The sequence below is a fragment of the Arvicanthis niloticus genome, chromosome 4, assembly GCF_011762505.2.
Source record: "Arvicanthis niloticus isolate mArvNil1 chromosome 4, mArvNil1.pat.X, whole genome shotgun sequence".
NCBI classification, from domain to species: Eukaryota; Metazoa; Chordata; class Mammalia; order Rodentia; family Muridae; genus Arvicanthis; species Arvicanthis niloticus.
The window spans coordinates 18,447,520-18,463,395 of NC_047661.1; the positions used below are offsets into that span (position 1 = coordinate 18,447,520).

Here is a 15,876-nt window from a genome sequence, read left to right on the forward strand (position 1 = left end):
TCACAGCTAAAACTGTTTCAGCAGGAATTTAGAACAGACAAAAAGAAATCTCTTCTGATTGAAATGATTGCAAAATGGAGAGATGGGTCACCAGGCTGGTTTCGGAGTGTTCTTTTTTTGAGTGCTAAAAACAGAGCTGATACTCAAGCATGGTTTGAATCACAGACTCATAGACTATCATGGTGGGAGATAGCGTGAGAATGATTGGGTAAATTTCCAGATTTCCTTCTGTAAGCAGTCACCTAGAGATGGTTTCAAAATTCCAGATTCTTCCTGAATAAGACCAATCAAATCATAAACTTGGGCATGGGTCTAGGCATCAGGTGCGTGGCGCTTAGTCTTGTCAACCTGATTGGATGTGGGTTTGTGAGGATATTTCCAAGAAGGATTAACTAAGGTGTGGAGAGACCCTTCTTCAGGGCCAGCTGTAGGCTGTACTTCCTGGTTACAGCCCATACATGAAGCCAGAAGCAGTGAAGGACCACAGTCTACATCTCCCAAATCATCTCATCTTATCCAATACACAGGGCTGTTTTAGTAGGTAAGCAAGCCTCCAAATCTGAAGTAATTAAATATAACAGTTTAGATGCAAATACAGACACAGAGGCTAATGGAGCAGAGCAGAGAGCCTAGAAGTGAACTCCTAGCCAGCTGACTGTCAATAAAGGTGGTAAACATATGTACAGAGAAAAGGAATCTTTCAATAAATGGTGATTGGAAAATTGGATATCCCACAAGGGAGAGTGAAGTTAGGCCCTGGTGTTTTAATAGTGACAAAAAGCAACTTGTCTATTAAAACGTCAAATGAAACATCTGAAAGTGTGAAAATGCTCAAGGAAGCAGAGGAATATTTCAGACATTAGAATAAGCAAGGATTCTGTTTTATTTGGACAATGCAGTCAACAATAAACAGAGCGGAGAGATAATCTACAGGATGGAAGAAAATATTTGTAAAACATACACTTGATAAGGAATGGTATCTGGAACTTTCAAGGAACTCTTAATTCCTCAACAGCAAAAAAACCTCTTAAATATCTCAATTAAAATGGCTAACATGTATCATAACTAGATGGCAAGACGTTATTACTGAAGACACCATAAAATTTAGCTGTAGGACATTTAAAAAAAAATCAAACTAGAATTGAGCTAGAAGCCTCTTCCCTGCTTGCTAGCTTTCATAGTATTGGAAGGATATATGTAGGCCACTGGAAGAGAATTTTTATAAGTAATCATCTGTGGTCCCCTGTGTGTTGTTCTTTGGACCTCACAGGCAAGCTGTACCCACTGGTGCAATAGTAGTGTTACTAATATGGAGATAACTGAACATTTTCTGATTGGACTTGATGTCTACTCCACCAGAAGTAATACTTGGATGAAAGATAGTGGTTGGAAAGATCACAAGTCCTAGTGGTAGAAACTACAACTGTTGTATTGACAGATGTACATAGTGTGCCTCTTATGTACACAGTGTGCCTCTTATTCGCCTTTTAAATACTTGTGTTTATGCTCATAGGTTAGTGCTGCTGTCAGCTTTGGTCAGAGAAGCTTCTTTTTGTGGAAGTGTATGGTGGTAGTTATTACAGATGCTCATAACTGGCCAAAGTGCTCAGAATAAGTGACTGTTGAATATTTATCCCAATAATCATCCCCTCTAAGGTACACGGATTATGGCAGAAGAGGGGTTGGAGTGAAAGATGTATAGGAAGGGGAGGAGTGTTGTAGAATGCTGTCTTCCAGGCATGTCATAGCTGTTATACTCCTAAACTCTTAGTCTGTGAACATTCTGTCATGAAGGGGTGGGCCTCTCCTTTCCCTGATGATGTAGAGGCAAAGTTAATGGATGTTGGCAGAGGACGTTTTCTTCAGTGGTGTAGCCCTAGGTAACTTGCTCATGCTTCTGTAAATAACCTCTCACTCACGAAACGGTAAGAAACCTAGTTAAATTTAATGGATCACAAGATACATGAAAGCAGAGGACTTATGGTAACAAAGACATCAGCAGGAGTATGAGAAGATTAAAGAAGGTAAGGAAGCATCTAAGACGGAAATCCACATACATATATGAGAATATCATAATGAAACACATTATTATGTACTAATAAAATACAGTATTGGGACATACACACACACACACACACACACACACACACACACTTTCTCAAAAAAAAAAAAAAAAGAGACTCAAGTCTTGGCCAACAAGTACATAAAAATATGCTTAATGTGGCTAATCAAAATCACAATGATACACTGCTTCACACCAGTAAAAAAAAAGTTTTTTTTTTTTAATCAAAAAGACCACAGATGACAAGCACCGGAGAGAAGGCAGAGAAAAGGGAACCGTTGCATAGTAAAAGCAAACAAGTCACAGAACGCAGTGACAGAGGACCAATACATGATTTTACTCACTAACAGAATCTATAAGAGCTGATGTCAGAGAAGCTGAGAGAGGATGGTGGTTACCATAGTCAGGCTATAGTAGGAGGGGGAGGAGAGAGAGAGAGAGAGAGAGAGAGAGAGAGAGAGAGAGAGAGAGAGAGAGAGAGAGAGAGAGAGAAGCTGCTCCATGGGGGGTCATTATAATAAGATGGGAGCAGAGAGTCTGGATGCCCCATTACACAGTAGAGTGAGTATATGCCAGGGATGCACTGAACATTTCAAAGAGCCAGAAGAGAAGCTTATCATATAAACACACAAATACATTTAACACAATTGTAATGCATTGAAATATATCACTCCATATATTTATTTATTCATTTTTGTTTTATGTGTATAATTATTTTGCTTACGTGTGTACATGTGTACCACAGTCATGCCTGATGTCCACAGAAGGTGGAAGTGGGTATCAGACTCCCTGGAATTGAGGTTAATGATGGTTTGAAGCTGCTATGTGGGTACTGGGAACCGAACTCTGGTCTAGAAGAGCAACAATTGCTCTTAAATACTGAGCTATCTCTCTAGCCCTAGTTAAAATGAATTTAATATAAAGAAGAATCAAGTAACATATTAGATGTCATTAACACATTGTCTTTCTCTTTTGAAAGAGTATCGTGTAGCACAGGATAATGATAATCTCAAACTCATTATGAAGCCAAGGGTAGTCTTGAACTCCTGATCCTTTTGTTTCTACTTTGTAAGTACTGGGGTTATACCATGGCTGCAATTATTAATGTATTTAAATAGATAATTAAAAATTACTAAAACAGACAATGAAAAATAATACTCATTTTCATTGTCAAAATAATACTCATTTTCATCGTCAAGGAATCAAGTTATGAATTAATTTATAGTGTTTGTTAAAGGTAGGATTGGTTCTGGTGTGGTCCAGCAGGCTTTCTGGAAGTAAGAGGGCTGGATGTGCAGACTGCATTCAGATTCAGCACCACAACTGTTTTGTTCTGTCCTTGTTGGATGGCCACACAGCATGAGGCCCCATCTCCTCTGACAGTGACATTTATTCTGGGAACCCTATGGGATGGGCTTCATGCCCTCTTACTGAGCAACGAAGCTGAGCCCAGTGTGAAAGGCCAGCCCGTGGAGTGTGACAAAGAGGAAAAACATACCCATGGTGGAATGTCTCTTTGGCTAGAAGAGGCTAGCTGGAGGAGCAGCCTCTTCCAAGGTGCTCTGGGTTCTGGCCCAGGGACTCTAACTTAACAGATGCAAGGAACCTGGGACCCTCTCTGCTGTCATGTCTTATCTACCAGACAGTGCTGGACTTTACTGCTGCTCAAAAGAAACAAACTGGCCTGTCTGTCTGAGCAATTGCATTTTTGGTGAATCTCTGTTAACTGTGTGTGTTACTGAAATAACTGAACCTAAAAAATCATCAGTTTCATTTTCCCAGACTCGAGCCATTTGGTCTCAACCACAAATTTATGTTTATACTTGACTATATATACTTAATTTACTTTCTACTCAATGTAGTTCTTTTACTTAGATAGGCAGAATTTACTCCAGCCTCACCTAATGATATCTGTACAGTTTCCAGTCGAAAGTTCTGGGTGTATTTTTCAAGGTTATATTTAAATAGAAGCACAGTTATTAAAGTAAAATGTTAATTTACTTTTCTCTTAATTGGATAAACTAAGTTAACTCAAAACCTAATTCAATTTACTGAGGCCCCATGTGGTACAGATAAAATTACAACCAACACCATGTCCTGTTGAAAATTTCCCATGTATATTATTATTGTGCTCTTTGCTTTTCTTCATTTTAGCCTGTGATTCCCAGTTGCAACAAAATGTGTGTGTGTGTGTGTGTGTGTGTGTGTATCTTGTCAGTTCCTTTAAGGACAGAGCCATCTCCATTCTAGGGCCTCAGGTAAGTCTGTCTTTCCATATCCATCTTGCTGTATGCTCACTTGTTTAGTAAATATTTGCAGATGAGCTCATGTCTGGAATGCAGTCTGATCCACAGATTTGAAGTTTCGGGAATTTTCCAGACTGCTATTTAGTCTATGGAACACTGAGATTTGGTTAGGATGGTGTAGTCCCTAAATGGCATTCACCATAAAAGTTGTCGCACCACAGAAGCCATCAAAGTCGATGCAGCCCCCTCCTTCCTGCCCCGGCCTACCTTCACATGTTCCACAGGAGCTGTCCAAAATGGAGGCTCCTGTCAAAATGGTGGGTGGGACCCTGACATCTCCTCAGCTTGCAGGCGCTGCAGGAGTTGTTCATGGTGGCACCTCAGTGGGCATGGACCTTCAGAAGCTGTCCATGGTGGTGACATCGTTCCTGCCTCAGCCTACAGCTTTTGTGAAAAATCACTGCAGAAGCTGTCCCACAGGAGCTGTCCACAGTGGCAGCACCTCCTTTTCAGTCCCGCCCCCAGCAGCCCCACAGAAATGGCATCTCAGCAAAAGCTGCTGCAGCCAGGAAGGACTTCCTACCCTAACCCATGGGCCAGTTTCAGGGAAAAGGTAATGAAAAAAGCCCAACCAATCCCCGACACAAATCCCACTAATCCCTGAGCAGGAAACCCACCAATCTCTGAACAGAAAAACCCACCAATCCCTGAGCCTCCCCCCGCCTCCCCCAACTCAGGCCTTGAAATCCCACCAATCCTCACTCTGGAAATCTCTGCTCCGTGAAGCTCCACCCCCTCAGAAATCCCATATAAGTACTGCTGCTTTATCCAATTCCCTGCTACCCACTCACAGGAGCAGAGGGCAGCCATCCCTGGATTTGTCCCTCCACACCCTGGACCCTTCAATAAATCTCTTTCATGAGATTTCCTGCTTGGTGTGAAAAGAAGAAAAGAAGAATGAAGAGAAGAAAAGAATAGAAAAAGAGAAGGAGCAGGCCTGAGGCTCCTGAGCTCCTCAGTGGTACCTTCTGGGAGCTGCAATGCCTCTGCCGAAGAGGCTTCCTCTCAGAGCTGTGTGGTTCCTGTCCCCCTACCCCATGTGTCTCAGGATGCCCTTCCACTGGGACATTGTCCCACCCCAGAGCTTTAAGGTTTCTGAGCTCCTGTGTCTCAGAACGGCCTCTCCTTGGGACAGTGTCCTACCTCAGAGTTGTAAGGTTCCTGGGCCCCTGAGCCTCAGGGTGGCTTCCCTAGGACAACTTCTTCCCTCAGAGCTGTGTGATTCCTGGGCTTCTGAGTCCCAGGATACCCTCCCATCTGAGTAGAAACACTGATAGTCATTAGGGGCAGTGGAAAAATGTGGGACTGTGGGATGTGCCCATTGTGCCAACCTTAAAGAGTTAGTTAGAGCAAGATCAGACTGTCTCTCTCATCTTTTTAGGCAAACACTTACCGATGAATTCAGTGATACTCCGTTTCTGTTCAACCATCTATGGTTTCAGAGGCCCCTTAGTACATACACAGCAAGTAGCTTCCAGTAAAAATAAATTTTCAGGGAAGCATTTTTATGTTTATGTCATTGACGCTGGGTTTAGCTGCTATATTGTTTTGAATATGGCCTCTCCAAATCAAACTTAAAGAGAGAAAAGGTCATGTTCCTCATGTTCAGTGATACTTTTATATGTCCATGCAGGTTATATGAGCTCCTTTTTCACACTTCAGTTTGTTTTAGAAACCAAAATTTGTGTGAAACGGGAAAATCTAAATCAGCGTGAGAGCCGAGGAGCTTTGACGGTCACCCTATGACCTCATGCCTCACCTTTATGAGCTCTGACCTGACACGGGCCACATGATGCAAGAACATTAGGAGCTGAGTGTAAGGAACTCTGTCTCTTAAATAGTTCATGCAAAGGTTCTCAAAGAGTTAACTGCCAGAGGATGTCTTCATATGTCTTCTGAAGGTCTTTCCTGGACATCGACTCTTAAGTCTGAAGGATTTAAGGAGTGTTTAATCCACTAATCCCTTCCAGCTGAGAGGTACTGGAAGCAGTCTCCTTGGGAGAAGGGCCTGACTCAGCGGCTTCTTACACAATCTTATACTAATAAAAGCCATTTGGGAATGCTCTCCGTTTCTGTTCAACCATCTATGGTCTCAGAGGCCCCTTAGTACATACACAGCAAGTAGCTTCCAGTAAAAATAAATTTTCAGGGAAGCATTTTTATGTTTATGTCATTGACGCTGGGTTTAGCTGCTATATTGTTTTGAATATGGCCTCTCCAAATCAAACTTAAAGAGAGAAAAGGTCATGTTCCTCATGTTCATATTCTCTCTCTCTCTCTCTCTCTCTCTTTTTCTCCATGTGTGCCTCTCTCTTTTTCTCCATGTGTGCCTCTCTCTTTTTCTCCATGTGTGCCTCTCTCTCCCTCTCTCCCCTCTCCTCTCCATGTGTGCAGGTGTGAACATGCAAGTGTGTGTGTGTGTGTGTGTGTGTGTGTGTGTGTGTTTGTGTGTGTGTAAGAACAGTTTTAGGATGTATGAGTGTATATGTATCTGTTGTTTAAGACAGGTTATCTCATTGGCCAGTAGGTCTCTAGGTAGGTTAGCTGGCTGGCCAGTGAGTCTGGATTTAGGATTCTGTTTCTACTCCTCAGCACTGAGATTAAAAGTCCCTGTCACTGCATCTGTATTAGAACTTAGGTCTTCGTGTTGGCATCCTTCCTGATATCATTCTATGGAGGAACTAGGTTTGAACATACACATTTAGGTGTTGGAGGCACAAACACATTCTAGGGCAGCCATAAAAGATTACCAGTTAGTATTAATTCTTTCCCTATCAATTTATACTAGCACTACTTGCAATTCTGTATAAGCTATTGACTGGAGCATTAACTGGAAACTTGAAGTGGCATTATCCTGAAGACATGTCCTTTGTGACAGAAAAGGGCATCAGAAAAAGTGAGTGCCTGACCCAGATCCAGATGATAGGACAAACATTATGTTGCCACACAAAGGTCTGTTACTCATTGTCTTGGGAATCAACCAGGTCAAGTAGGCAACAGGTTAGAAATGAGGGGATGGTTTGAAAAGTCCCGATCCAGAATGGATGAACACATCACTTCTGTGCTATGTGTGGCCTTCCAGTCTTGCAGTACTGCAATGTGTTGTTGGCGGACATTAAAGGAATATACCAGGCTAGGTTGGGAACTGCAGGACCTGAGAGATGCTATTGATGGTTACTATTTCTGGTGTCATCCCAGTACTTGGGAATTCAAAACAACAAGGCTTTACCACATCAAACCATTTCTGAGGGTCAGGAATTTAGGAGTAGCTACCTGGAAGGTTCTGGTTCAGGATGTCTCAGGAATTTGGGATTAAGCTTTTGGCTGAGGCCACAATTGTTCAAAGCTCCAAGGGTCTTGGAACCTACTCATAGGGCCTGTCTCCAAGACATGAGGAGGAGCCTCAGTTCCCAGCTGGCTGTTAGAAGAGAGTCTTAGCTTCTCACTATAAGGCTAATGCCATGAAATGGTAGTTGGGATTTCCCACAGGGCGAGTTGTTTGAGAGCAAGTAGGGAGGCAGTCATGGTGCACTCTATGATATGAGCTTCAAGGTCATGTCCACAGTTTCTATCTTTTTATAAGTGAGTCGTGAAGCCCAGGCCACACTAAAGAGGAGCTAAGTGTCACATTTGAAGATCAAGTGGACATTCTAAACAGCCACAGGTAACATCTAAGTGATGACAGAAGAGAAGGGGATTGTGGGGGCCAGAGGAGCTCAGGGTCTAGAATGTCAATGTGGTAGAATGTATTGAACTCTTTAGCCAAATGGGTTTCGAACATCACTTGCTGCCCCTGCCTCTGCTGACACCCTTTTCTTTGCCTGGAAATTGTTTTCCCTCATTCACATATTTTTATTTTTTCTTTTCAAAACCCATTCACAAAAATATCTCCTGAGGGTAAAAGCAGATCTGCTACAACATGTTTGAAACATGCAGAGCACACATAACAGAAACATTTGAGCTCCTCGGAACATGGCCTAATTCCAGGGGTAAAACTTGCATCTTTCTGTTACTCAGAGTTTGGAATCTGTCATAAGCTCCCTAGACAAGAGGTACTTAGCGACACCAGAACCAATTTGTTTACTTATTTGCCAGGAAAGCATCATCTGTGGGCCTCCTGTCTTCCTAGATTCTGACCAGCACCAAGAGCAGAGGGCGAGGCATGGTCTGGTTAAGGCTGGGGTGGGGACGGCTATGAATAACTGGGACACAGGATAAGCCACCCTTGACTATGTCTGACTCATACGGAGCTGTGATTCTTCACTCTGCTTCTCTCTAAGGGCAGTGATGATCCTGCTCACTTTCCTGGTGCTTTTGCCCACACTTAAACATTTTGGATGGATTTGATTCTACTCTGATTTATTCTGAAAGTGGAAGAGGCACCTAACCAGCTAAGCACAACACCAGATGTTGCCTGGCTCTCTTTCTCTGCCTGCCGATGGTGATGAAGGAGATATTTTTGGTTCATGGCTGAGGAGTGCTGACTTCCCAGGTGACCTTCTCTCTCCTCCCCAAATGCAGAGTGGCTCTCTCCAGGGACCTCTGCTCCTAGGAGGCTGCTTCAGGCCTTCCAGAGCCCTGGGGGCACCTTCTCTACACCTCTTTCCTGTGCCTCTCTCTGCATCCATCCTAGGTACCAACTACAGCTGACAGCAGTTATGAGGATGGCTGTGAATAGATCCAGAAAGAAGCATGGTATGCCTCTTCCTTTTGCAAGAGGGAGATGCTTAGATTTTTAAAGCCCAGAAGAAGAATACCAGCTGTTTGTTCGAAAATTGTGATGCTTTGGGTAGAAGTGAATTTGCGTTTTTCTTTTTTCTTCAATAAAATGTAAGATGGAAAAAAAAAAAAAAACCATTTGCCTCATATGAAGCACTGCCAGAAAGAGTAGTTCAAGGTGACCTCAAACAATGCCAGCCTTTGAATATTAACAGGCTTCTAGGTCATTTACGTATGCAATAAGTATGTGTCTGTGTTCAGGTGTGTTTTTGTTTTTCTAGTGACAAGACATTTTATCTTAAAAAATGAGCTAAATTACAGGCTTTTAGGTCTTAGTACAAATAAAAGTGAGTGTATACAGCGTGAGTATCAAATACACCAGTGCTACTTCATAGTGGGTGTGGTTGGCAAGTCCTGGTTAGTTACGAATGTTACCTACATTGAGGTGGAGACAACCACAATTCTTCACTATCCTTACATGGCCATGTGTCTTGTAAGAATGCTGTCAAAAGGAAGCTACTCTTACAGTAGAAAGTTATATGACATGCTATATACAATAGGAAAGAGACAGAAGGAAGTATTACCCATGTGGCGATCAATACCCAAACAGTCCACTAGCATATGCTAAGGACCAGGAATTTTTCTAGAAGATATTGGGACACCATGCTCTAGTTTACTTTCCATTGCTGTATTAATCAAAATGACTAAAACAACTCGGGAAAAGTTTATCTCATCTAATGTTACTAAGTTAACAGTCCATCATAGAAGGAAGTCAAGGCAGGAACTCAAGATAGAAGCTTGAAGCAGAGACTGAAGAGTAGGGCTGATTGCTGGTTTGCTCTTTGGCCCACACTCAGCCTTGTACTTCACAGATTCAGTTGTCTAGGGAGGGCACTGCTCACAGCGGGCTAGACCCTCTCATAATAGACATGGCTGTAGGCCAATCTGATGTGGACGATTCTTCAATTGAGATTCCCTCTTCCCAGGTAACTCTAGGTCGTATTAAGTTGACAATGAACACTGACCTCCATAAGTATGAATACAAGGCAACAAAGAAGCAAGGGCCTTATCTATATTTCACATACACAAAAGAAGGCAAAACTTTTTCTCTTAAGGAAGCCACATGTTGAAGGAAAAGATATATAGCAGACTAAAATGTACAAGGGCAGACTCAATGATGATCAAAGGAGGAAACTCCTGGTGATGTAACAGTTAATGGGGTCCACATGGTGGGGGCAGCCACCTCAGCTACGGAGTGAGTGACAAGAAGGGCCCTACCTTATGAGGATCTGGGAGAAGGATGCTCTCAGAGGAAACAGAAAGTCGAAGTATGGGTGATGAACTTGGTATGTTAGAGCTCAGGGATGGGACTGAAGGGCAGAAAATAGGTGAGAACCAGAAGGTAGAGGACCAGGTGGAGAGGGCCCAGGTGGAGAGGGCCCAGGTGGAGAGGGACCAGGCTTATCGTATTGTTTCATTATGTGTATGCATGTGTGTCCATGTGGGAGTTATGTTTAGGCAAGGGCAGGTACTTATGATACCAGGGGAGGCCATCAGATACCCTGGAGCTGGAGTTACAGGAGGTGGTAATGTATCTGACGTGAGTGCTGGAAATTGAAATTGGGTCTCTGCAAGGGCAGCACATGCTTTTATCCACCGAGCCACATCTTCTAGCCACCTTAATGTGGATTTTACTGGTATTTAGAATTGCCTTTTAAGAAATAATCAGCAATCCCAGCTTTTCTCATATTTATTTTTCTATTACCTTTTATTTTTGAAACTTTCATACTCATGTATATTCACATCTCTCTTATTACCCTCTCTATCCTCTTCTACTCTGGCAGATATTCATAAGTAGACTTTTTCTCTTAGGAGTGGGTCTTATGTAATCTCTGGTGTGCTATGTAGGTAAGGGTGATCTTGAGTTTCTGAATCTCCACTTCCTGAGAGCAGCAGTTATGAGGATGTACCATCACATTTGGTTTATACGGTACCAGAAATAGAACTCAGGGCCTCCTGAATCTAAGTCAGACATTCTACCAACTGATATCTTCAATTTCTTTTAAGAATCTTACATTCTGGGGCCAGTGAGATGGTTCAGTGGGTAAAGGCACTTGCCAGTAAACCTGATGACCTGAACTCAATCCCAGGAACTTAAATTACAGAAGGAGAGAAACAAACAAATCCTGAAACCTGTCTTCTGATCTTCACATATGCACATGCGTGCATACATACTAAATAAAAACGGAATTAAAAGTTTTGGCATTGTTATTATGCAAGTCTTATTTTGGCAACCATATTTTTGAGATATCATGATTGTACCTACCCTGTAATTTATAGAAGACCATTTAATAGCTGTATATTATGAAATGCTAGGGTGGTTTGTTATATATAACAGTATGTGTCAATAGCTGACTAATAAGTACACTAGGTAGCTTGCAGTCTAGAACAAAGGTTAGCAAACTGTGCTTTACAGTCCAGTTCTTGTCTGTGGCCTATTTTTTTTTTTATATAAAAAATGATTTCTTATTTTAAAATGTTGCTTACAAAACAATGTATAACATGATAAAGATAACAATAGAATAAAATAATTTATCTCCATCAAAGAATGTAGCCATCAAAGAATAACTACTGTGAATGCTTGGTCACACGTATGCTCTGGTGTAGTTTGGGAATGCATTCTCCCAAGATTCATATGCTGAAGTCACCTTGGAGGTGACAATTTTAGGAGCTGGAGAGTCTAAAAAGGCATGAGGTTGTATGTAGATAATGTAGAGAAGATTCTGAATGTAGGTAAGACTCTGAGCGACAATGATATTGCAGTGGAAGGCCCACGATGCATACAGTCTTATAGGCACGATTTATCATCAGCACACTCTCATTTTTTTCTTCCAGTACTACTCATACTAATGGTACCCATCAAGGTACTCTCGATCCTTGAGGTTTTTCAGCACCAGTATTAAGAAAGTTACTCTATTTTCTGATTAGTGGGGAATCCCAACCCTGCCATTCTTTTTATCTTTAGGTATGAACTTCTTGGGTTTTGGGATAGGAGAAACCCAAGCTCTCATCTTGCAGATGACATGAAACTCCAGCAAAAGTGGAGCAAGGGGTGGATCCAGGCTGGTTCTCTGCTCTCTGCTCTTTTAGCAGTTGTTTAAGGCTGGTCCTTTGTCTTTAGCCCTTCGTTTAGCAGCCAGTACTTATAGGAAGCCAGTAATGTATGCTCAATGAATATCTGCTACAATAACTTTCAGACTCTGATCTGAGGCTGGGAAGAATCACAGACATGTGGATACCTAGGCCTATACTGGTTACTGACATGACTTTGCCTGTAGCTGTTAGGGAAGCATTGGAATAGCAATCAGGCCCCAGCAGAGACAGGGAAGTTGGAAGAGAGTTTGCTGGGGTGAGATGTGTATTGTTGAGAGATGGATGTAAGTGAGGAAAGTCAGCAGCGGACAAAACGCAAATTTTCTTCTTGTGCTATTTTTAGCATAAGTAAGAGCCTGTTGATAATTAGTAGCTTTCAAGGTGGAAATGGGTTTTCTTGAAAAGAGGGAGGTTGCCCTTAATTATATATGTCCAGGTAGAAACAGGAGTAATTTGTCAAGAGTTTTTAAAAAAGTTTGCCTGCTAGGATACTTCTAGGAGATTATGACCTAGGAGATTATGAACTCAGATTCAGCTCAGTGGATACACACACACACACACACACACACACACACACACACACACACACCATGCCTTAGTACATTTTTGTTGTCTGTCAACTCCGCCATGAACTCTTTTGGGTTTAAATTCATTATCTTTCTCATTATAAATGAGACCAAATGCTAATGTTTTTCCTGAACTAAGATTCTATGCATCTGAATAGCAGTCTGAGAGCTACTGCTGTGTGTTATGCACAGTAGGAGCTCAGCAGATATATTTAAATTAGCTCTTAAAACTGAAAAACTTACATTTAAGGTCATTTAAGCTACAGGCTCCACGCATTTGTGAGATCTGATTGAACTCAGCTAGTCTCAGCTAACTACATCAGAGACTCCTAGTCAGAACACTAAAATATTCATTAATTTTTTTCTTTTTTCTTTAAATTAGAGAAGTTGAAAATTAAAGACGGAATTTGAACAGTTTCAGCATAGGGAGATAAAAGTGTGCTCTTACTGGGTTTCTGAAGGCTCTGAATCATGGTTGAGATGATTTCCCAGAACAGACCCTGGTAACATTAAATTGCAAATAGGATTTTCCCCACATCCTGAATATAGAGTTCCTGGAAGACCACCCCTAATATAATCATTTCATCTGAATTGTAGGCAGGAGACGGCTGCATAAGTGAGACATCTTCTGAGAACACCTGTGGTTTTCAAGATTGAAATCACTAATAGCAACAGAGGTACTAACAGGATCATGCTTGAGTCTGTGAAGGAGCTCCACCCTCAAACAGCAGTCTAAGGAAGCTTTGATGTGTACCGCGCATCTGCGGGCCACCCTAACAGTCCTGCCAGGAGGGAAACAGATGAAAGAACCTGCAAGAACTGCTTTTCATCTGTTTCTCCTTTCTTCTGGCATTCTTTCTCTCTCCCCGCTCTTTCCACTAGAGGACTAACTAATTAGACATTAGTGTTCAAATAATGTATTTAAAAAAAACTTTTTAACAACATGTGGACACATAGCACCAAAAAGCAATGGTGCCAGTTAAGATGGCGTATTCACTGGACAAATACATGGGACCTGGGCTGCTCTCTTGGTGTCTGCTGATCCAGGCCTCAGACTCACATTGCCAACTAACTAATCACAGAGCCAGTAGAAGAACAGACACTTCCTGCCACCCTGGTTGGGAATCAAAGGTTCACTGGCCACGCTGTCCTCTGAACATTGATCCTCATGTTTTCCCTCATGCCCGCAGTTCCGTTTTATGTGCATGTCTCTGTAGTTTGCGGTTTTTGGATGTCACTCTCAGAAACTTGAAACAGAGAATTTTGTTTTAAGAGTTACCTCCACTGCTGCTTTTGCCCTTTCAAACTCCTCTTCCAAGGAATGGTTCCTGGAGAGCAGAGCACTCCCCCAGCGATGCTCTTTGGTCAGCCGAGCCTGAAATAAACCAAACAGGTGATGTATTATTAGCATCACATGACACAGAAATAGAAGTAGTTTTCATTTTCTCGTGTTGCTTCCATAGAATTCCAAAGGATTGAATGTGTATGTGCACACCCAGGTGAGTGTGTGTTTGTGTGCATGTGTGTGTGGAGGACATAGGTCAACCTGTGGTGTTGTTCCTTAGGCATCCATTTTATTGTTTGAGATAGGATCTCTTACTGGGATCTAGAGCGCTCTTATTAGTCTAGTTTTTCTAGCCAGCAATCTCCAAGGATGCTCCTGTCTTCTTGTCCCTGGTGCTGGGGTTACGAGTGCACACAACTGTACAACCATGCCTCACTTTCAACATGCGTGCTGGAGACTGAACAGAACAAGCACTGGACCATCTCCCTAGTGCCTTGAGAAGTATTTTTAAAGTATTTTAAATGCATGATGTCATCAAGTCTAGGATGGTGTCAAATGTATGTGTGTCTGCATATGGGTTCTTGTGCAACAGTGTTCAAACCATTTTGGAACTCCAGTTTCAAATGTGTGAACTTCAAACCATTGGAGAGGACAGCTTTCTAATCACTTTCCAGGAAGCACTGAGAAGAAATCCAGGACCTCTTATGAAAGGCAAGCTGGGATTTCTACCATGTCTGCTTGGCCATGAATTAAGGCACAACATGTATTTTCACAAACTGAATGTTTTAACACAGAAGGAATCTAGACTTTCAATGTCCTGGAGGCTAGAAGTTCATAGCCATAGCAGTGGCAGGCTTGGTCTCTCCACAGCCTCTGGTGTGGGGGTGAAGTCTGCTCCATGCTCCTTCCAGTAAGCAGAGGCTTCAAGTGAGATATGGTCACCCACACCATGTTGCCTTTTCTCTCTTAGTCTGTCCCCTTTCTACTTGACTCAAGATGCCTGCAATTGCAAGCTGGGCTTTTCAAGACATCCCAGGAAAGTTCTTTTCTCCGCAGATCAAACCTGTCTAGCCCTGTCTTTCTTATGCATCTGATAGCTTACATGTTCTAAGGCTACGACAATCTATTGTTTTTGAAAACTTCATTCACTATTACTTTCATATGACACTCGTGGGGCACAACGTATTTTATTAGTAAGAATATACAAATACAGAAGCTGGAAAGATAGCTCAGAAGTTAAGAAAGCACACTGTTCTTACAAAAAACTTGAGCTTGACTCCCAGCATCCCTCACCAGATAGCTCAGAACAGCCTGGAACTCTCACTCCAGGGGGACTCCACACCTCTGGCAACTTCAGCCATCTGTACTCATGTGTGAAACAGGCATGCAGACAAGCACAGTACACATAATTAAAAATAAATGAACAAATGTAATTTTAATATATAAAAACACAGGTGATAGACTGCAGGGAATGATTAGCTCACTCGTGGTCACGGGTGTGGGCTCTTGAATCTTGTTGGGCTGTTGTGATTCCCATAGCTCCAAGGAGACTGGAGCGTGAGAATCTTGAGTAAATTCACTCCGAGCAGCACTGGGGGGCGCTATGGGACCCCGCCTGGCAGGGGGAGTTCTCATTCAGTCTGAAGTTCCATGGGTCAGGAGGACCGACCGACTGGTCTCAAGCCCTTGGGGCATGTGGGAGCGCATCTGGCTGGCCCACAGCCGAAAGAAATGAGGGGGGAGAGAAGAAAGAGGCCATGGCAGCGCCCCCTGGGAGAGACTCGT

General features: G+C 42.5%; 1 protein-coding gene across 23 annotated transcripts in view; it reads right to left on the reverse strand.

Annotated features, from left to right (window-relative positions):
* Positions 1–15,876, reverse strand: part of Pex5l (peroxisomal biogenesis factor 5 like) — a 216,885-nt gene that overhangs the window by 42,647 nt on the left and 158,362 nt on the right. For all 23 annotated transcript variants that reach the window (XM_076932270.1, XM_034500983.2, XM_034500981.2 and 20 more), the window contains one exon: positions 14,086–14,181. In XM_076932270.1, the coding sequence (XP_076788385.1) occupies positions 14,086–14,181 (96 nt within the window). The remainder of the gene's footprint in view (positions 1–14,085; positions 14,182–15,876) is intronic.